This window comes from Psammomys obesus, unplaced genomic scaffold, assembly GCF_907164565.1.
Source record: "Psammomys obesus unplaced genomic scaffold, mPsaObe1.curated_primary_1811, whole genome shotgun sequence".
NCBI classification, from domain to species: domain Eukaryota; kingdom Metazoa; phylum Chordata; class Mammalia; order Rodentia; family Muridae; genus Psammomys; species Psammomys obesus.
In genome coordinates this window covers 718,586-741,161 of record NW_026596406.1, presented here as the reverse complement: position 1 = coordinate 741,161, position 22,576 = coordinate 718,586, and the positions used below count along the sequence as shown (strand labels likewise).

Below are 22,576 nucleotides of genomic sequence, written 5' to 3'. Positions count from 1 at the left end.
GACCTTATATATTTTCATCCCTAAACTGTTAAAAAAAAAAAAAAAAAAGACTTTGCTCTCCCAACTTAGGGAATGAACCAAACAAATGGGAGTTCATATTGATGCCCATTCTACTTGTCTCCCAATGTATCCCCCTAAATCACCTAAATCACAACGAATTAAGTTGGACATGGAGGCAAGGGTTCAGACTAGTGGAACCTTAAAAGCCCAGGTGAGGCGGAGTGGAGCCGGGACGACTGCAGAGCACCAAGTCTAAGACTTCCGCCCTGGAGAGCCTACGTTTGTTTATCTCCTACCCGCCACCCCTGGCTCCGCCCAGCTCGGGTTGTGCGCAGTCTCCCGGAGTTGTTTGCTGTCTCTATGGCAACCCAGTGGGTGGAGTCTGAAAATGGAGACTCCCGAGTCTTCGGAGGACTTTGCTTCGCCGTAAGAGCTATAGATATAAGAGAACAAGAAAAGTCTGCGAACTAACTTTGCTGCGATTTTGACAACTATGTTTCCGGTTTTTTCAGACCTTTAGATATACAGCCCAGCTCTGAAGGACTAGAGAGCACTTCCAGTGAGAGTCCGAGGGCCGCCCCAGCTGTGATATGTGCCAAGGCTCCAGAGCAGTATGCTTTATACACAGAGCCCTCCTCTGACAGTCTTGTGGAGGCACCCTGCCCTTCTTTCCATCATACAGGCCAAGGGAAGTTTGGCTATCAGCCCCTCTATATTTCTTACATTCCTCGGAACCCCTGTAAAACCGCCGACCTCAGCGCAAGCCCTTCTTATCCTGGCCGTAGCTCTGTTCACAGCTCTGGCTCTGGCCCTTGCTCTGATTTTGACCAGGGCTTTCAACCTTCTCCTGCCTCTGGACCTGGTCCTGCCTCTAGACCTGGTCCTCCCGCTAGACCTTATCCTGGCTGTCTATCTTCTCCTGCCTCTGTATCATCTTCTCCTGCCTCTATATCCTCTCCTGCCCTTGGTCCTGCTCCTGCCTTTGGTCCTGCTCCTGCTCCTGCTCCTGCTCCTGCTCCTGCCCCTGGACCTACTCCTGCCCCTGGACCCGGACCTGGACCTGGACCCGGACCCGGACCTGCTCCTGCCTATGGATCTGTTCCCGCACCAGAATTTGTTCTTGCCCCTGGACCTTGCTGTAAGGTCAGTAGTTATCCCTCCCCCTTCAAGAGTTCAAGAGCCTTCCACCAGTTCTGCTCCCTGATTTTAATGAATGGAGTTTGCCCTACCCCAAGGAGATATACCATCACCCCTGGAAACCTGTGCAAGTCTCAGAACCTGGAGTACGAGGGCCATACAAACCCCCAAAATCCAAACCTGATTGTTTCCGTAAGACACTGCCACGTGGCCATTGTCTCCTTTACAACTGGGAGGAAGAGGTATGAAGGTTTGACCTGGTCCCTCTTCCTAAAGGTTGACCTCAGTTTTCCAGGGAAGCCAATAGTTTGTGATGTAGGTTGGTATGAAAAGGGAACTAATAACCACTGACCATGGGGTCCACAGAGAGCCACCAACCACCTGGATCAAATTCCAATATTGAAAGATGTCCCTGAGAGTTACTTCTTCCGACATGGACACAAAGGACTGCTGAGCATACAGCTTCCATCACCCATGCCTTGTGTCACCACCCAGAAAGATTCATACCAGCCTCCAAGACACACCTGTCAACCACTTCGAGGTGTGAAGCATGAAAGAAGGGACCAGAAAGAGCCCAATGGGCAGAAAAAAAGAGACAGGGCTTTCTGGTGGGGCTCGGTGGCTCTATGGGCAAACCCCAAGACTTCCCTTCTTTTCTCAACTCATTTCTAAAACTGCTTCTTGACCACGCTCCTCTTCTGCTTGCCCCTAGGGAAGCGTGAAGCCATGCTGGAGAAGCTCCTGCATGACCAGATCTGGTGAGAGCCTGGGAAGGGGAAAGGGGGGCGGAGAAAACCTGGGATGGCCTTGACCTCTCCCAGGGCTTCACAGCAAAGAGGTGCAAGAAGAGCAAGAACCTACAAGGGAGTTCTTTGAGGCCAAGTCGGTAACACACCATGACTACGGAGTGGATGGAGTACAGACAGGGCCTCCAGCCCCAACCAAGGTGAGAACCCAGCCTACTCTGCTTGCACAGCTGGGCTCTTCCCAATAGAGGGGAAGCAGCAAACACGGAAGCTTTGAGAAAGAACCAAAGGCCAAGAGTTACTCAATATCTCTTCCCTCATAGCCTCATGATTACTGCCAGGAACAGCCGGAAACCTTCTGGATACAGCGAGCACCGCAGCTGTGGGTGTGTGTGGGTGACTGGGTGCTGGGGTGCGGGAGAGAGGCTCCTCTGTTCTAGCTCAGGAAAGGGTGGCAGCTGTCCTTCTCCTGGGACTCTTTCAGGGCGTCAGTAACATCACGACACTGGACACACCATTCCGGAAGAACTGCAGCTTCTCAACACCAGTGCCCTTGTCTCTGGGACAGCCTTTGCCTTATGAACTTGACAGCTACCCCCACCAAACGGTGTCTTCCCTTGCCTTGGAGGAGGGCAGGGGTGTGGAAGGGAGAGAACAACTCCAGTCTAAGGGTTAAGGAGGGAAGGGGACATGGAATTTGGACTGTATTTCTGTTTGTACCACAGAGGTAGGTGTGAGTGGAGCTAATTCTCTGCACTTGATGAGGGTTTCACATAAAGCACTCTCATCCTGAGGATACTAACTGTTGATTCTGTGAATAACTGTTTCCACACCTACTGTTCTTCTTTTGGGATGGCCTGGGCATCTCTAGACAATGACACCATGATTTGTTACTGTTGTTGTTTTATACTTGGACAAAATATTCTGGTCTAGATACAGATATTTACAAAAGTCAGGAAGAGGACAAAGCCGGGACGGGAAGGTATATGTACAAGGCTGAGCTGCAGAGAGCTGTGATTTCCATATAAGGCAGGGTTTTCTTGTGAATGTTTTCCATCTCATATGACAATGTCTGTTTTTTGTTGTGTGCAGAGACTGTGGCCATTGTCCATCCAAGTGCCAGCGGCAGGAGCTTGTCTGGCTTGGGGTTTACAGGAGTCCAGGAGGTCCTTTTCGCTCTCCTAAGAGCCAATAAGTTCTCATTTTTCCTTTTCCCTGGAGACAGGGGAGTGAGCATAGTTCAGATTCTTCTATGTCAATCTTTACCTCCCTCTCTTCTCCCACTTCTATCCTCCCATGATCTGCTTCCCCATGGCCTGCCTTCACCTTCATTTCCACATCCCCACGGAGCTCTAGCTGGAAGCATCCTAGCTCATCCAGGGCATCCTTGGTGGTTGAGGAGACATGGATCTTTAGAGCTGGTGGGGAGGAGCGGTTGTAGATCAGGAACAAAGGGAGAAAGAAGAATCAAACAAAAAGCCAGAGGAGGATTAACAGTGCTGGGGAGTGCTTTCCCCAAGCAGCTGGCCCTCAAGAAGCCCCAACCCTTTCAGTGCACGATTGTGAATCAATATATGCCCAAGGTTGGGGCATTTCAAAACTATCCAACCAAGAGATAAGGAGGAACTCTGGAAAGAAGAAAAAAAGCCAGAGAGACCCAGGTCATGGTTGGAGTTAAAGGCTGATGTCCCCACCTTGACCATTGGACTCCATTCGAGAAGCAGTGTTTACTGTGTCTCCAAAAAGACAGTACCGGGGCATCTTCAGGCCAACAACCCCAGCACAGACTGGTCCTATAAAAACAAACTGGTTACCAGGTGGTGGTGGTGGACGCCTTTAATCCCAGCACTCGGGAGGCAGAGGTAAATGGATCTCTGTGAGTTTGAGACCAGCCTGGTCTACAGGGTGAGCTTCAAGGACAGCAAGGGCTATTATACAGAGAAACCCTGTCTCAAAAAAAAAAAAAAAAAAAACAAAACAACAACAACAAAAATACTGGTTGGGAGAGACCGGAAAAGCAGATGCCAGGGCTGGGTGAGAATTAGCCTTACCAGTATGGACACCGATGCGTAACCTGAGTTGGTCATGGGGTCGATGGCGGATGCGGAAGGAAGAAACTGCATCTAGTAATGCTAGGGCCATTCGAGCAATTTCTGGTGCATGGCGCTGACCATTTCGGCCTGGGAGGCCAGATACCACCATGTAAGCATCCCCAATGGTTTCCACCTGATTTAAAAGGAAAAGTAAAGGGTCATCTGTAGGCTTAGGAGTTAGAACACTGGCTGCTGCTCCAGAGGACCTGAGTTCAGTGACCAGAACCCACATAGCAGCTTAAACCGCCTGGAACTCTAGTTCCAGAGACTATAATGCCCTTTTGTGGCCTCCATGGGCAGCTGCACACATGTGACACACAGTCACACTGACACACACACACATAAATAATAAAACTAATAAAACTAGTTTTAATCACTCATTTCTAGCTGTATCCGTGGGAGTAAAAAAGTAAGATAAGCCACACACCAGGAGTCATCCCTGACAACCACCTGCAAGGCCATGATTGACTAGAAAGACTAGGAACTGCATGCCATGGTCCTGAGAGTCTGGAGATAAGAGAAGGTCAGACCAGGAAATACATAACTCCACCTCATGCCCCCAGCACCCTGTGAACACTCAGTGGCATTTGCTGAACAAGTGGACAGGGTCACTGCTCTCGTCCAAAGAACCCAAACGCTCAAAGAAGCTCAAGCAGGCAGGCTCAGTAGTGTGGAGCAGACAGCCTTACTGCCGGGAGTGAAGAAGCAGCCGAGCTTGCCGCTGTAACTGTTCCCAACCTGCGGTGCACAGTGAGGTTTGTAGGGAGCCCACACTGAGCATCTAGGGATAAAGAGGTACTGTGTCTCAAACTGACTCTCAAATGGTCCAGAAGATAATTAAATGAATTTTTAAAAAATAAAATAAGACCAGGGATGGAGCCAAGCAGTAGAATAGATTAGCACGGGAAACGCTGTGGGTTTGATTCCCAAACACTCTAGGGAGGGAGGAGGACATTTAAAATAAATAGGAGAAAATAAAAATAATTAATGAATTTGAGTAAAGGATTTATGGGAGTTTTGTTAGAGAATCATCAGAGAATGTAGCTTTAAAAGAGCCTTGTTTGTTTAGATTGCCTTTCCCTGTGAACCACGGCTGACCTCAAACTCATGATCCATCTGCCCCAAACTCTTAAACACTGGGATGACAGGTAGGTGTCACCATGCCCAACATTATTATCTGCCATATGCCATACTCAATGTTAGGCACTTAAAAAAAAAAAAAAAAAAAACAGTTCTCACATGTGTTTGTGTGTGTGCGTGCACACACAAATGTGGAAGTCAGAAACAACCTATGAGAGTTGGTTCACTCATTCATCAGATAGATTCCAGAGAGGGAGCCTACGTCATCAGGCTTGGTACCCATCAAGCCATTTCACCAGCCTATCAGTTCTCATGTAACTAATATATTGCTGCAAAAACCGAGGCTCAGAGAAATCCTGTTCCTTGCCTAAGGCCACATAATTGGCTATTAGACCAACATTCAAATGCAGCACATTCCCAAGCACAATCAGGCCAGCTCGGTGACTTTAACAAAGAGCTTTATGACATGTACTCGCGTCTTTCCCAATACCAGGCTGTGCCCGCATCGTCTGAGGGGGTAAAGCATGTGATGGCTGTGATCAGGAAAGCCTGAGAATCACAGATGTTAGACCAGGGTCCACATTTGCTACAATCACACCCTCTAAAGGTGCGGGAGAAACGTGGGGGCACTGACTGTGCAGTCTATATGGTATGCAGGGTTTAGGAAACTGGGTTTCAAATGAGTCCTGGAAGGATGTCAGGGGCTAGAGGTTAAGAGCACTGGCTGCTCTTCCAAAATTCCTGAGTTCAATTCCCAGCAACCACATGGTGGCTCACAACCCTCTATAATGAGATCTGGTGCCCTCTTCTGGCCTGCAGACATATAGGCAGGTAGAATACTGTATAAATAATATCTTTTTAAAAAAAGGATATCGGCTCCAATTCTCACCTTGTAGACATCAAAGTTGTCGATTATGGCATCAAAACAGGTATAAAGGTCATTGAGAAGTGTCACCACCTAATAGGATGGAAAAGCAGAGGCTCTGAAATATGTGCCCAAATTCCTAATAATTCTCAACCCTCAAGCCAAAAGACCAAAGAACTCTATAGCAAACTAGTCCAGTTAGGCTCCTGGAACCCTGGGGCCCCGCACCTGCTCCCAGCCCTCACCTGCATGGGGGTGCTCTCAGCTGACAGAGCTGTGAAACCCACGATGTCACTGAAGTAGATGGTGACACTGTCAAAGGCCTCTGCCTGCACCGTCTCTCCCCGCTTTAACTGCTCTGCCACAGAACTAGGAAGCAAGGGGGCACCATCAGCCCGGCTCCAGGAAACAGGGTGGGAGCCAAAGGACAGGGTCTGTGGCTCTGGCACAGCCACACTGTAACATGAAAGCTGGATTTGGTGGAAGAAAAGGAGAGTGAATGAGATGTCGCCTAGCGGACAGTGGGGTGCACAGATGGTGGGAGTTGTGAGGGACACGTGGGGCTAAGCGCTTCTGTTGAAATTGTTCTAAACACGGTCGCTGAGACAAAGGTGAGGAAGAACAGTGCCCTAAGGACTGACAGAAGCTGAAAGTCCACAGCACAGCTCATTTAAAGACAAAGTGAGAGCATTTAGCCTTAGCCAGTGGGCCTCACTGTGGCAAGAAGTCACACAGTAGGGTTCCCAGGGTTGCAGTCAAGTTCTCAGAAGACAGATGAGGCAGAACCCAAGGACACTTTTTGGAAGCGGGGACAGCATTCTTACTGGGGTAGAATTTGGTAGAGCAGAGCCTCGGCTTTGCGCTTCTCCTCCAGGTAGGCCTGTGTGCGCTCCTCCACCAGCTTTTCCAGGTTATTGGCATACTGTTCCATACGCAGCAGGAGGTTGTCCAGTATGCTGGTGCCACCCTCCCTGCAGGGAGGCGAGGCTATGACACCTGCTCCAAGGTCTTCAAGACCAGCAGGACTCCCTGTCCAACCCACACCCGGGGCCCACCAGCCTCGTCCACTAAGAATGATGGGGCTTTCATCCCTGGGAGCCTCTGAGCCTCGGTGCCCTCTCACTTGTTAAACCGGCGAATGAAGCCCTTGATCTGCCCAAAGTCTGGACGTTCCGCTGGGTCCTGGGCCCAGCATCTCTCCATCAGCAAAACTAACTCTTCATTCAGTTGTGTCCGGTCAATGCTTGGCCGGAAATATGGCCTCTGACCATTTCGCACCTTCTGGACAATCTCTGAGGGTGACAGAAAGTTTGGATGAACAACCAGGTTCCTCTAGCAGAGGAGGCTATGAATAGCCACTGACTCTCACCTTTGGGACTGAGATCCAGTCCTTCCAAGTAGAAGGGGCCACTGCGAAGCGCTATTTCCTGTAGGATGATCGCAAAGCTGTAGACGTCTGCCTTCTGCATGCCTGTGGTTGGCAAGGGGTTCCCAATAAGCAGTTCTGGGGCAGTCCACAGTTTCTCTGCAAAGAGTGTACAGGCTGGCTAGGGTATCCTGGGTCCCACCTGGGCACATCCCCATGTTGCTGCTACTGGGCTAGCTCTCACATCTTCCTTGGGGGGAAATGATCAAGACCTTAAGGGCAATATAAAAGGTAGGTGGCGGGGGAGGGAGAGCCGGAAGGGCGGTGATGCAGGGAGCAGTCTCACTGGCATAGAGGGCATGGCTGTCGTCAGGTTCAGCAGTTGATCGGAAGCTAGCCAGACCGTAATCTGTTATTTTGAGCACAAAACGACTATCCACCACACAGTTGGAGGACTTGAGACTTCCATGAGATGAAATAATGCTGTTGTGGAGAAAGGCCATACCCTGCAGAATACAGAGCAATGTCTTGGTCATACCTGGACTGGTCACACCTGGCTTAAGCACCCAGTCCACGAGATGATCCAGCTAACTGCATATATTGAGACCACTAACCCAAAATCAATCAGAAAATAAAGGATCTTGAGACCATTAAAAACAAGTAGCTAAGTTGGGATGGTGTTCCTTGAAGAGCCTCTGCTTGAGGACGCAGGCAGAAAGGGAGAGACATTCCTTCCTGGTACCATAAATAGGGCTGAGGTATCAGGCACAAAGGACAGGGAGAAATCCTTGAGAGTAGGAGTAAGGAGAACCACCAAAAGCCTCCCTGGAAATGGCAGCCTTCTGTGCAGGGAACAGCCACTAGTATGACACCTGAAGTGGCGTCACATGCCTAGCTACTAATTAGGAAGACAAAGCTCAAGACTCTGGCCTAGTCTCTGCACTACAACCAGCCAGCTGGAACGCTACTGTTCAGCTGTGTCTAGGAAGCAGGTCACGGATGGGGCAGAAGGGGGTCCATTAGGAGAATGCTGGACCAGACAGGAGTGAAAAAGACAGCAAAATTTGGAGAAAGAGAGAGAGAGAGAGAGAGAGAGAGAGAGAGAGAGAGGTGGGAAACAACAGCCAAGCCAGCGCAGAAGCATAGCTTCCTGGAAACAGAGATGTCAGAACGTTTGCCTCAAAGAAGTTAAAAGGCTGGTGTAGGGAGGACAAGCTACACTTCCCTCCCTACTCAGCACAGACAGCCAAAAAAGGGCTCAGAGGCTGGGGTGTCCGGAACCACCAGGCTGTAAATGCTGAGCTCCAGGTCTGTGAGCTCTTCCTCTTTATTCCTTTGAGTGTCAAGACACCTTTGGAATGCCCAGACTGATGATTTTACTGCTACGCAGCTGCAAACGGAATCCTGCGTTTCATAGTCATCACATTTCCTGTACAGAACTACATTGGCTTTACCTGATTTTTTTCTCACATGACCAACTTCCATATGCATAAATTAATAAAAAACCCTGAGACTTTAGCAGAAAAGCAGAGCCAGCATCATGCACAGCCAAGTGACCTTGTCGTCAGGCAGGCTGCCTCTGAGAGCTCTCCTGAACACCTCCCTAACCCATGCAAGATCCACCTGGGTGCTTTCACCATCGAGGGCCTCTGGGTCATTTGGAAATAGCTGACCATTGGGATGAGAACACAGATTTAGTGCATTTTCCTTCCTTTTTCTTAGTTTAACCAATAATCTTTTTTTTTTTTTTAATAAAAATTTCAGTCTCTAACCAGGTATGGTGGTACACACCTACAGTGTTAGCATTTGGGAGATAGAGATGGAAGAATCAGAATTCAAAGCAATTTCTGACTCTATGGTAAGTTTGAGTCCAGTCTGGGCAACATGAAACCCTGTCTCTAAAAGAAATGAAAGCCGTGAGTGGTAATGAAAGACATTAATCCCAGCACAGACGCAGAGGTAGACGGATCTTTGGGTTCAAGGTCAGCTGGTCTACAGAGATAGTTCTAGCTCAAGCAGGGCTACACACAGAGACTCAGTCTCAAAACAAACAAACATAAAACAGTTAAATTTAGATATGTTAATTAAAGAATAAACATGTCGTCGTTAGAAGTTAGTTAAAGAATAGACATGTTTTAGCAGTTAGTTATAGACATTCCAAATACTGGTTAAAGCATGAAACAATAGGAAATAAGTGCTTGGAGACTTCACTCATTTTTTCGCTGATCAAGGGATTTGGTTTGCTTTGTTTTGGTACAGTCTTCCCGTGCTGCTCGGGCTGTTCTCAAACACGCAATCCTCCTGTCTCAGCGAGCACCGTGATGAGAGGTGTGCACTACCACACCCAACAAGAGATGTCTTTCCGCTGATGTTTTTTCTTGTTTTCTTTTTCTGGATAGGATTTCATTATGTAGTCCAAACTGGCCTGAAACTCACTATAAAGCCTTGGCTGGGCTCACAATCAGAGCATTTCCCCTGCCTCTGCCTTCCATATGAAGGCATACCCAGCTAGTGCTAAGGGATTTTTTTTTTTTTTTTTTTTTTTTTTTTTTTTTTTTTTTTTTTTTTAGTAAACCCCTTTGAGGCAAAAGAGACACTAGAGAAACATTTAAGATACCTGGGACAGGAAGACAAGAGCCCTCTCTGAGCACAGGACTGCTGTGGCAGATCAAACTCCTCCCTCCAATTATAACCCAGAACCCCAGTTTACCTGTTATCACTCCACCACCAGAAAGAGGGTGTGGAGTGTGTGAATGTTAAGGTCTCAGAGAGAAACTGTAGTAAAGGCTGAACAATGGTGGCATTTTAAGTGGGTGAAGAAGACTCACCTTCACAAGATCATTAATGAGAGAATAGCGAAACATCCAGTCCAAATTGATGCTGTCATTTTCTAGAATATCCTGGCAGTGACATGGAAGAGATCAGTATCTGTCCCAAGTCTCAGTGGCTATCACTTGCACAATGTGACTTTGGGACCTCCCCTACCCCACCACAATCTGCTACACCTGTCCCTCACTTGTAAACTCCCACGAGGACAATACTCCGTGACAATGCAAATGTTGGGAGGGTCTATGCAGGCACCAATGAACCGAGTAAGATGGTTGAACTGAACATCTCTCATCTAGCAGAAAAACAAGAGAACAAGAGACTTGACAACACTGAGATTTAGATATAAAAACATACCACAGAGAGAAAGGACTTTCTCTTACCTATACCTACAACTGGAAACCGTGATCCATGAGTCCCTTACGGTCTTAGCCAGTCCCCTCTTCCCTGTTTACCCTTATCCTTCACTCATACCCAAGAACGTACGTGTTTGAGTTCAAACAGAACTTGCCGGGTCAGCTCAATGCGCTTCTTGTTCACGTGTTTGATGGCAACAACGTTTCCCTAAGGTGGGGTAGAAAGAGAGAAAGAAACTGAGCGTCAGGAGGAGCGTCTGAGAAACACTGGAGAACTGAGGGCATCTAAGAGCTTAGCCGGGTATAGAGAGTGGGCTATGGGGGGTCAGAGGTTCGACGTGGCAGATGGGGATGAGACACAGTGAAATGGTTGGGAACCAGAACAAGCAGATAACTCTTCACCTTGAAGTGACCGGTGTTGGCAAAGATCTGGTATTTCCCATGGGCTGTCATGAGCGAGCCGTAACTGGATCCCCGCTGGGGCCAAGGGCAACATGGAGGCGGAAGGATGAAAGGAACATTAGGTGGTGGTAGTGCAAGGGTCTATCACTACAGGCCAGCGTGCTGGGAAAGGTCCAGGACAAGAGAAAACAGGAACTCAGGTGATGGCGGAGGCCAACGACTCACCAGGGACAGTGTTAGGCGGCTGCCTGCACCTTTGTGGTAACGATCCGAGTTGCCAAACTGCAGTTCTTCCCAGCGAATGCGCCACAGCATGCTAGCCAGCTCCTTCTCCAGCATCAGCTTTCTGTGAGGATTGCATATCTCAGCTGACTGCCAAGCCCTGTCCTGACGCCCACTAGGCTGCACGAAAGTTGCCACTGTTCCGCCAGAGCAGGACTGGGACATCAGGAAACGTGCACCACACCCCGGTGAGTGCCTCTGTGCACTCCGTGTCGGAGGCAAAGCGGTTTGCTTTGGTTTGGTTTTGGACAAGGTCCAGGTAGTCCTCAAATTCATGATGGTCTTCCTTCTTCGGCCTTCCAAATGCGGGATTATGGATATGTGCCACCACACACAGCTGTATTGTCTCTCTCTTTCTCCCCTCTCCTTGTCTCCCCTCCTCGCTCATCTCTCTCCATTTTCTTCTTCCACGCTAGGGGTCATGGCCTTAAACATGCTAGGAAAGTGCTCTACCAGTGAGCCACACCATCCCAGCCAGGAGCTAAACTGGCCACCCTCACCATGTGGAGATACAGTGAAACACCACTTTGCACAAACCAGAAAGTGCACCTCACCAGACATAAAATTTGTTGGTGACTTGATCTTGGATTTCCCAAATATTCAAAACTTGGTAAGTTTCGTTGCATATTAGTGGGAATGAGACAAGGAGGGAGGATGGGAATAGCCAGGGCACAGAAACCCACTTTTGATCCTAACTCTACCCAAAATCAGTACTCAAGGGCTGCAGGCATGGTTAGGAACACCTGCTGCTCTTCCGGAGGACGCGAGTTCAATTCCAAGCACCCATCTTGGACATCTCATAACCACTTGTAACTCAGGCTCCAGAGGTTCTGATGACCTCTTCTGGCCTCTACAGGCACCTGGTATGTTCATAGAGACATACAGGAGATAAATAAATGAAAATAATTTTTAAAAATCAGTATCCAGAGCTGGGAAAGGTGGAGAACACTTTTAATACCAGCACTTGAAAGGCAGAAACAGACAAATCCCTGATTTCAGGGACAGCCTGGTCTACATACTGAGTTTCAGATCAGCCAGGGCTCTACAGTGAAACCCTATTACAAACAAACAAACCAACAAACAAAAACAGTACTCAAACAAGGTACCATGACACACATCTGTAATCCCAGCACTCAGGAGGCTGAGGAAGTAGGATCTTGAGGTCAAGGCCAGCCTGGGCTACATAGCAAGACTTTGTCTCAAGAAAACAAACAAAAACAAAACAACTAGTCTACCCAGGTTACAAACATAAGCAAAACAAACATCTAGGATAAAGGACAACCAAATTAAAAGGCCAGAGAGGAAAGTGCTAGGCCAAGAAAGCCACACCAGGCTAAGAGACTTGCAGCCCACACCCCAGACAAGGATCCATGTCCTCTGCCAGAGGCCGTGTGGCAGGAGAGAGATAAGGGGTGGGAAACCCAGAACTCACCGGAAAATTAGGAAACTGGAAACACCAAACATGATGAAGGTGATCCCTGTGCCCAGGGCCACAATCGCCAGAGTAGAAAGTGGGGCTGAAGGAGAGGGAGAGAAAGAGAGAGACCCTGAGAAAGACTGGAGGGGGCTGAGGGGAAAGACATAGGTGCAGGGGGCGCACAGCTTTCTTGAGGGAAAGAAGGAGAGAGAGCTGCAGACAAAGATAAAATACAGCTAGGAGTGGGAGTGGGTGTCAGTGGTGGAGGCAGAGCACAGGGGTGGGGCAAAAGGGGGGGACTGCTCCCAGTCCCTGCACACACCCACTTTTATCACAGGATGGGTCGTCCAAGTCAAAGGCACAGGGGGGATTGTCCAAAGGTGGGGCCCCCTTCACCCAGGGAATAGGCCGGCCTGTCCACCAAATCTGCTTCTCGGCTCCTGAGTAGTGGGCTGCTGGCTGTGAGGGAGCAGAGCGCTGGGCCCACAGGCCTGCCACCCAGCCTCCTCCCCGAGACTCCCACCATGACCGCTCCAGCAGTGGGAGTAAGCTCCTGCCCCCAGCGCCACTGATCCTGTCCCGACTGGATTTTAGGGTTACTTCCTCTTCCCTGTCCTCTCTCCCGTCACCTGAAAGTCCCCAGAATCCAAGTCTCCCATGGCCCACAGGACAAAATCAGTCTCGCGGTCATTGTTCTTGTCCATAACAACCAGTCCAGTTACACCTGTGAGAAGAAAGTGTGATATCTGCTCCTGGCCCACTCTCCTCCCGGCCCTGAAATCTCGCTGTCTCAGGCTTTCTCCCTACCCTGGTTTTCGATGTGTATCTACTCTGCTTGTTCCTGACTCTCCCTGTGGTCCATGAAGCATCTCTTCTTCTGCCCACTGTACTCCTGAGCCTGGTGTCATCCCCCAGGCCTCCATCGCCCCACTTCTTACCGTGGTATCTCCGACCCTGCATCTTCTCCACAATTCGGAGTCCATCTTCCCGTGTGCCTCCTTCCTGTATTGTCTCGTTTAGCACTTGCGCATAGAGCAGGATCCCATCATAGAAGCAGCCGGCGATGAGGTTCATCTGGGGGCAGCAACTTCAGCTGCACTCTCCAAATGTCCCATGAGGCCCCCACCCACTTTTCCACCCCTGCAGTATCCTCCTGCCCCTCCTTCCACCCCTACCATGCCATCTCTATACACCTGGCCCAGGGGCAAAGGGATCCTGGATGGAAGTGACCACCCAAAATGGGACTTGCTCCATGATCAAGATTCGAGGGTGAATTAAGATGCGAGTCCCTTCCTCATAACCTGTTCTGACTCTCAGATCTACTCACCAGAGATGGGGCCAGCTCCACACCAAAATCTTCCCTGGCTCTGATCAGCAAGCGATTCTGAAATTCCTGATACTCCGGATTTGGGGGTTCTCGGTATGTGATCACCAGTACAGTCTGGACCATGGTATATGGGGAAGAGTAAACAGGACTCAAGGTAAACATGAGGGGAAGAAATCATTATAGAAAAAAGCTTGGTAACACACACATATGGTATAACCCATGCCCAGGAAGGGGAGCGGTTCTGAAGGCTGAACTGCACTAAACTCTGTGGAGAGCATGGAGAGTGTGGGAATCGGGAGGTAAGGCACCCCTCTATGAAAGGCAGATCAGGCTGGCTCTGGAAAGGTGGCAGTAGGAAGAAATCAACTCTATCTACAAGCTCAGCCCATCACCTTCCCACCTCCCCTCTACCATCACGCCTCCTGCCAGACTGCCACTCTCACAGGAGCTCTCTGTCCCTCCTTCTCTCTCTGTCCCTCCTTCTCTCTCCTTCTCTCTCTGGCCTCCTTCCACTATTAAGAACAAAAAAACTCTGATTGGCTAGGTGTGGTAGCCTACGCCTTTGATGCCTGCACTCAGGAGGCAGAGGTGGACAGAGCTCTACGAGTTCCAGGCCAGCCAGAGCTACATCCCTCCCAGCAGTGTTAAATGCTGACAATGTTACCCAATAAAAGCTGGCTTTTTACAATGGGTCACTGGCCACAGTGCCTTCTCTTGGCCAGTTAGATTTCAAGCCCTGTGCGAGATACCTCGAGACGGTTTTCCATCCATGAAAACCATGAACATGATTTACTGTACACAGGAAAGAGCTAATGTAGGCAGTGTGCTCGCTAGCAGGCAGATGTGGGGCATGTAAGTCACATGCCACACACGCCCCACAGAGAAACAAATGATGCACGTAGCCTCGGCCCTGAATCAACACATCTCTGTCCCTCGGCAAACCACCTGCCTCACTCCTTTGAGCCTCATCCTTCTCTAGCTGCTCAGCCTTGGATCACACAACTACACGAAACTGCTCAGACAAGATACAGCTCAGTTTGATACATTTTGTGAAATATGACTCTGTGATGTGATAGATTTAAAGTGAGCAATTTCAAGCCAGGTATGGTGCCTCACAAAGTCTGTAATCCCAGTCCTCAGGAGGCTGAGGCAGAAGGAATTCTACAATATTAAGCCAATTTTGTCTACAATGTGAGTTCCAGGCCAATCATGTCTATATAGCAAGACCCCATTTCACAAAAAAACAACAAAATCAGAACAAAAATCTGGCCATTTCTACCAGTTTTGTTTATTCTCATCACAGAAAGTGCATGTGGACCACACAGACACACTGGATAGATCACAGGTAAGCTACAGTCATCAGTGTGTTCCAGGTGAAAATAGGAAAGTCAGTTTCTACTGTGGATTCAGTATATTAAACTAGGGTTTCTCTCACTGGGGGGTTACATGCTTGATTGTGCACTTTTTTCAAATGCATATAGACTTTATAATAAAAAGTCTACATACAGTAAGAACAGTTATGAAACAATCAGGAAAATTTTAAGTAAAAGTTACATTCAAAATGTTTAGCTCATTTGTATTTGGCAACCTTGAAGAAAATACTATCTATCCTCTCTAGGTGAGTCTAAAGTTTTGTACTTAAATCATTCTCTATCATATATAGTATTTATCAACTTAAAAACATCTTTCTAGACTTTAAAACATTTTCTTAAACCCTAAACAACTTAAGTCTAACTGTGAAACTATAACTATCTATTCTTCAACCCCATCAGAGACCTGATTTAATACCCAACTCTCACCAATGAACAAGTCAACAAGACAGGAACTAAACAGAGAAATAATGAAACTACCTGATGTTCTGGGTCAAATGGACCTGACAGACATCTACAGAACATTCCACCCAAACACAAAAGAACATACCTTCTTCTCAGCACCATAGAGAACTTTCTCCAACACTGATCATATACTCAGTCACAAAGCAAGCCTCAACAGATGCAAAAAGATTGAAATAACCCCTTGTATCTTATCAGACCACCATGGGTTAAATCTAGAATGCAACAACAAAGAAACAACAGAAAGCCTACAAACTCATGGAACCTGAACAGCTCTCTGCTCAATGACCACTGGGTCAGGAAAAAAAGAAATGAAAGATTTTGTAGAATTAAATGAAAATGAACGCACAACATACTCAAACTTATGGGACACAATGAAAGTGGTGATTTTACACTTTTAACATTCACTCTCAAGCAGGAGAAAAAGAAGAAAAGGGCGAAGGAGGAAGAAAAAAGGAAAGGGAGGCTCTGGAGGGAAGGGGAAGACAGGAAGTACTCCTCAGGGTCTGGCTAGAAGGGTTCTTTCACTACACCTGTTCCAAAAATAGAAAGGTGTGGTAATGTTGACAAATGACATAGTCAGCAAAGAGTTGGAAAAAGATCAGAGTAGCACAATTTATACTTCAACAAAAGCTGATAATAGATTTTTATTACTTTCTGGACACTGTAATTCTTCAGGTCGAAGATTTATCCCTAAGCTAACATGAATCAAATGTTTTACCATGGGTGGTGACACATGCCTGCAGTTCTCGCACTCTGGAGATGAAGGCAGAAGGATGGAAAGTTCAAGATCAGTTTGGGTTACACAGCAGGTCCTATCTTAAAAACAAACATTTTCATAAACTCTGAATCCCTTTTCACTTGAGAGAAAGAGAGTGAGAGAGCACCCCTTTAGGCTTCTGATGCCGCTGGAGCTGGAGTGGCATCGCTGGGAACTGAACATGGTGTAGCCTCTAAAAAATCCAACCGTGCAATCATCGGAGAACAGTGATATAAGCAAGTAACATCTTGATGTTAGTTTTAAGCAGCTTTCACTTCACAGCCCCCTAAAAGAATTTCTGGGGTTCCCAGGATCTCAAGACCACACTTAGAAAATGGCTATGTGAGAATGTTTTACTGTGGTTACCAACTAGCTACAAAAAACAAAAACAAACAAAAAAAGACTTCCAAACAATTTCCGTATTTACTCAAGAGCTAAAAAGAAGGCAAAAGCAGCTGAGTCCCAGTTCATGGTGGGCCCCAAGTGGAAAACTGAACAAGCAACACTGCCAAAACTAAGGGGTTGGGGGGGCAAGCCAGGTGTGCACCCCCCATCTTGAGACCTGCTCTGGGCACAGCAGGAAGTGATGCCAGCCATGGCCTGAAGAAACCATGCATAGCTTCCAGAACGAGAGACTGTCTTCCATAGCCTTTGGCTTAGTGCTTTCTTCCAGCCTATTTGTTGTTTGATGATGTTTGTTTGAGGTAGGATCTTGGCAGGTAGCCCAGGCTAGCCTCCCAAGTGCTGAGGTTAGAGAGTAGTGCCACCACACACAGCTCCTTTCCTCCATTCTTGTGGCAGGTGTTCCTGTTACGAGCCCGCATGGTTCAGGATTTCTGACCCTGTATCCTCAGCTGCTCAGTGCAAACCTGAATCCTCCCAGTGTGGCTGCTTATTACATTCCACTCTGTTGACTTTTCTTTCCTGTCCTGGATGATTATCTTGGTTTATGGTGCCTGGAAGGTCTACTCTCAGAAATAATTCCTAAACCTATCCAGCCCTTACACACACACACACACACACACACACACACATTGTTCAATTTGACTCAATACATATTAAACATCTACTACATGCTAGGTACGAGGAATGCAAAGATGAACATAATCCATGCCCTGGAGCAGCGCTGACTGAATGGAAAAGTAGAATCCTATCGATATGTTTAATCTCAGCTGTCCCCCCCCCCCCCCCATCGCTGGCACCCTGACTGTGCCGGCACCCTTGACTTGACCTGGCAGCCTCTAACCAAAGCTCTAGGAGTCTACAGCCTCCCTGCCTTACCCACCATCTTTTCAGGGTTGGCCTAGTCTGAGACCCAAGGGGACCAGCATCTCTAGAGGAAGAGCTCGCTGCTCTCTGGCTCTTGGCCAGGGCTCACCACTGCGTCCCGGGCCATTCTCCTCTCTGCCAGTCCAGGCAGTGCTTTTTGTAAGGCTGCCTCATTCTCACCCACCCCAAGCCTCGGTCTCCCTTCAGCCTTTGCTTCACTGCCTGTTTCCCTTCCCTAACGTTGTAACAACAACCTCCCCCTTTTTTTTTTTTTCATCTGGATGAGGCCTACAGTGCGGGGAGAAACCAAGAATTAACTAACTGATATAGCTGTTACTGACTAGATCTCTCTTTCCCTGCTGTAAGTGCTGTGGTCTCTATGCTGCTAGAGACTCTCAAACAAGGAAGAGATTTTTGTTCTGTGCAAAGACCACAGCTCAGGAATGGGGATGTGGCACAGTGGAAGGGCACTTGTGTAGCGTGCATGAGGCCCTAGGTTGAATTCCAGAACTTAGATAAAAAGCAAAACCAAAATTCCTCCCCAGATGACCACAGAGTGCCATGATCCAGGAAAGGTGCAGACATGCCTTGCCTGAGCTGGCAGAGGTTCAGCCCTGAACCTCACGAGAGGGTCTTCTCATGCCAGTCAGCCGTTTCTCTTTTGGTAAACCTTATCACCAGTGAAGCAGCTTGTTTCTTGTCTGTCTCGCCTACTAACCGTAAACTCCAAAAAGACAGTGTATTTCTACTGTTTTCTGCATTGCATAGCAGTACCAAGTAAAGTGATGAAGCCATAACAGACATTCAGTAAATACTAACAGTGAGTTGGTCTCTAAGGGACTCAAACATGAACTGAATGCTGTGCTCTCTGGTAGGTAAAGTTAAGCAGCAGAGTAAGAGACTTACTCAGACTGAGACTTGGGGAATGTTCCTTAGAAGGCCAAATACTGCTCTGAATCTTACAGAGCATGGACTCATTATATAGACACAGGTGAGATGAGTGTTTCAGGAAAAGTTTACAACAAAAACAGACCCTGCCCTGTCACTGCCCATGTTCATGTATGACACTCAGACTAAGAGGCAGACATGCAAACAGATATGTCACAGTCAGACACACCAGTCACAACCAAATATACAATCACAGCCACATAAAACCTTCCCCACTGGAGAAGAATGGCCACCCAGGTCCAGCCCGTATACACTCTCCTTAGACCCAGAGAATCTCGGAGTGGGAAGGACCTTACCATTATTCCGTAAGCCACCTCAAATACTTTTTGAGGGCTATGGATAAGTGCATACACAAATCAGTGAAGAACTGCTGAGGAACCACGGGAGATTCTAGGGCATGATCTCAAGAGGGAGGTTTAGAATGAGGGAAGAAGAAAAACAAAGTGCACACAAAAGGAGCAAAAGTGCACAAAGGCAGAAAGTTAGGGGGCCCAGGCTGGCCAGAGATTAATCAGCATGGGGGCTTCAGGAAGTGACAGAAGCTACAGGCAGAGAGCTAACTACAAAGTCTTAGCTGTCATAGAAAGGACCTGGGGTTTTCTTCTGTAGGGAGCAGGTTGCTAACATCTTGGGGCAGAGGCAGAAAATGCTCAGCAGCACCAACTTTCTCTGCAAGTTCTTCTGTAAATAAATCTTTCCATTCCTCCTAGCATCACCATAGTCCAAAGCATATGACCTCGCTCCTTGCTGAGCGTGAATCACGCTCCTCTTCTAACACAGCCTAAATTATGTTATACACAGACACGAAACTCAAATCCCAGTCCTTAACACTCGAAGTCCTCTTACTCTGATTATGTCCTTGTCACCTTATTTTCCAGATGTGCTTTAAGTAAACCCTTTTTAAAGCTCACATCTGTAATACCAGTATTTGTTCAAGGCCAGTCTGGGCCTGAATGAGACCCTCTCTCAAAAAAACCTTTTCCTTTTCCTTAAGTGAACCCTCCCTTCTTACCAGGCCGTGTAGATCATCTCCCCCTGCGCACGCAGGCTTCTGGACCCCTGTCCCACCACTCTGTCCCATGAAAATTACAAAAGTCTCATTTCCTTTACAAAAGCCTGTACCTACTGTTCTCCCCAGAACTGACTCTGCTTCGTGCACAAAACTGTCTCCTTTCTTCACTTACTGTATTATAATTTCACCTTGCCTCTCCAATAAGGATGGCCGCCCTTTCTAGGGAAAGGCTCAGACCTTTCCCTTCCTGCATTCTAGCTCAGTGCTGGCACCCAGGAAAGTACCTAAGATTTCTGGCAGTGGCCAAAGTCAGTCTTGGCAAGCACATGAAGTCACAGTCACAAACCTGGGGAAGGAAGAATGGTCCCAGACACATTTTCTGACTGTTTCACTTCCATAGCTCACAGCTCCTGCCCCATCCCCGGGCCTCAGAGGGGCCTTGTGACAAACAGACCTCCAACCAGGGCCTCTTCCCATTGCTAGTTTGGGTTCCAAAGATACCTGAAAGGCCTCTCTGAGGGCCTGGGCCTGTTCCTGGGTTCGATTGTCCTGCCATGGCCGGCCTGTGGCACGTGTGGGGCCTGCTCGGAGACTCTCCCCAAAGACATCAAGGTAGAAGAAGACATAGTCCCCATTGGTCAGGTTCTCCCTCTGGGCCTGAAGCAGGATCTCATGCAGCATCTCCACAGGGCCGCAGATATACACAACTGGGAAGGCAGGCGAAGAGGAGTCATGAGACAGCGGCAGCGGCTCGGCCGGCTTCCCTCCCAGCCCCCCATGAGCCATCCCATTAAAGCGAGGACCCTACCCACCTACCGCCAGGCAGATGTCCCACCTTCCCCCTTAGAGCTCATGCCATAGTGCCCTTGGGCCACATGGACCATCTGGTACAACTCAGAGCCCGACTCCAGCCCCCAGAGCTAGGAGTGATGACTCAAGCGGCTCCTTCCCCAGAGCTGCGTTTGCTGTGCCTCACACCCATATTCCGCTCCTGCCTGCCTCTCCCTAGGCTCACAGGCTCTTAGGCTCACAATTTCTGCATGAGCTTTACCTGCTTTCCCAACCAAATACACAGAGTCCTGAACCCACAGAGTCATCTCTATGCTACAAAGAGATTGTGTTCCAATCTGAGGGTCTCTGCTCCCAGGCAGGTGCACAGTTCAGAGCGGGCATCGCCTGTGTCCGCCACTCAGAGCACCCACCTTGCTTCCCCAACTCTCCACTCCCCCAGTCCTGTCTCAGCCTGGCTGACCTCGCCTGTGAGGCGAAGGCTCTCTCCTAACCGAGGCCCTCGCTCAGACGCTCTGTTCTCATAAGCTTCCCCACCCCAACCATTACAGCTTTTCCATGCCTGTCTCTATTTTCTGTGCTGCCCTCCAGGGACACAGTGGGCCTCCTCCCCCGTTTCCCCAACAGCCCGGGCCACACTTACTGCGCCCGTTGGCTCTGATGAAGTGGGTGGCTTGCTCGGGACCACCCGGCTCTCGGGCATACACCTGGTGCTGCACGCTGAGGTTGCTGCTCTGCAGGGCCTCAAAGACCCCCTCGATTGTGAAGTAGTGGGGCCGGTCGTCCGTGCGAGCATCCAGGTACAGCAAGGCAGCCCGAGCAGTCCAGTTGAAGTGCCCGTGTAACGTCACTACAAACTCACCCAGCTTGGGAGCAGAGGGGCCAGTGCGAACCAGGGTGCGATAGTGCTCATTCTTAGCTGCAAAGCCAGAGGCCACCGCACCCGCAGTCAGGAGGGGAAGGTGCCAGTGCGAGGCAAAGCGAGCCACAGAGGCAGCAGGGTACACACAGCCTGGGCCCAGCAGAAGGTCGGGGTCATGGTACAGCTTGAGGTCCACAGCGCGCAGTGGTGCCAGGTACTCAGAGCAGGCGCCGTCTAGTTCGGAGCTGACAAACCGCAGGTCCACGGGCAGTGCCCGGCCCAGCGCCTCCACAGCCAGTGCCACAGCAGGACCCACCCGTGGCCAGGCCCAGGCATAGCTCAGGTTGTGCTCTGGCAGCACCACCGCCAGCGTCAGGTTCCGCGCCCCCGGAGGACGCACCCCACCTGCCAAGGCCGCCACCAGCAGCAGCAGCAGGGACGGCAGTGCCATGGGGATAAAGCAGCTGACCCACGGCCCCCCGGACCAGGGGCCGCTCTGGCCTACTGGGCAGTCACAAGCACCACCCAGCCTGGAGCCTGGGGAAGAGGGACGGGAGGAGAAATGGGGACAAGCTCAGCCCGCACAGAAAGTGTTGGGGACCACGCAAGAAGAGGGTGGGGGAAAGCCGGGGTCGAGAAGGAGTGGGCCACCAGCTTACAGCAAGGACCGAGGACTGAGGATAGGGTGGCAGAGGGAGGGAAGGGCCGAGGGGGCCTGCGACCGCGATGAGGACAGTGAGAGGTGAAGTGGCCAGACAACCCCAAGTCGAGAAGGGGGAGTCCTGAGCCTGAGATGGGAGAGCGACTTGGGGGAGGCTGGTACAAAGAAACCTGGGAGCACCTCACAGCAGACCGGGCCGTGAGGGCAGGGAGCCGCGACAAGCCTGAGCCCGGGGCGGAGGTGGGAGGGCGCCCCCGCGGAAGGACCGGGACTCGGGCCGGCAGGGAGCAGAGCGAGGCCTGGGCCGGCGGGGAGGGGCAGGCAGGGGTGACTCTCCCGGGGACGGCTTCTCCCGAAGCTCCTGCCTAGACTAACGGGCCCGGGCGCTGGTCCCATCCGGAGCTGCGGCGGCCCCGCCCGTGTCCCCGCTCCCCTCGGCTCGGCCGCTCCGGCCCCGGCCGCCCGCGCTGCCCGGCGCTGCCCCCCGCCCCCCGCCTGGGCCCCCGCGCGCGCCGCTCGTCCGGGTCAGGTCGCCTCGGCCCCGCG

The 22,576-nt window shown here is 49.7% G+C and overlaps 2 protein-coding genes across 4 annotated transcripts; one reads left to right on the top strand and one right to left on the bottom strand.

Annotated features, from left to right (window-relative positions):
* The first annotated feature begins 381 nt into the window (after positions 1-381).
* Spag8 (sperm associated antigen 8) lies at positions 382-2,870 on the top strand. 2 transcript variants are annotated; one of them, XM_055597596.1, is made up of 8 exons: positions 382-426; positions 513-1,143; positions 1,236-1,379; positions 1,504-1,678; positions 1,850-1,895; positions 1,969-2,083; positions 2,207-2,269; positions 2,368-2,870. In XM_055597596.1, exons 1-8 carry the CDS (start codon positions 389-391, stop codon positions 2,557-2,559), a joined length of 1,404 nt encoding a protein of 467 aa, XP_055453571.1. In that variant the 5' UTR covers positions 382-388; the 3' UTR covers positions 2,560-2,870. The 2 variants fall into 2 exon arrangements, with proteins under 2 accessions (XP_055453571.1, XP_055453572.1); XM_055597597.1 differs by lacking the exon at positions 1,236-1,379.
* Npr2 (natriuretic peptide receptor 2) lies at positions 2,799-22,518 on the bottom strand. Of its 2 annotated transcripts, XM_055597594.1 has the most exons (22): positions 21,151-22,518; positions 20,220-20,425; positions 13,898-14,011; positions 13,509-13,644; positions 13,200-13,294; positions 12,897-13,029; positions 12,586-12,670; positions 11,097-11,217; positions 10,872-10,946; positions 10,600-10,677; positions 10,304-10,408; positions 10,116-10,187; positions 7,634-7,793; positions 7,291-7,446; positions 7,045-7,213; positions 6,746-6,892; positions 6,167-6,290; positions 5,946-6,014; positions 3,935-4,109; positions 3,578-3,676; positions 3,210-3,301; positions 2,799-3,098 (listed from the first exon to the last, which is right to left on the bottom strand). In XM_055597594.1, exons 1-22 carry the CDS (start codon positions 21,818-21,820, stop codon positions 3,033-3,035), a joined length of 3,147 nt encoding a protein of 1,048 aa, XP_055453569.1. In that variant the 5' UTR covers positions 21,821-22,518; the 3' UTR covers positions 2,799-3,032. The 2 variants fall into 2 exon arrangements, with proteins under 2 accessions (XP_055453569.1, XP_055453570.1); XM_055597595.1 differs by lacking the exon at positions 10,872-10,946.
* Positions 22,519-22,576: the final 58 nt, after the last annotated feature.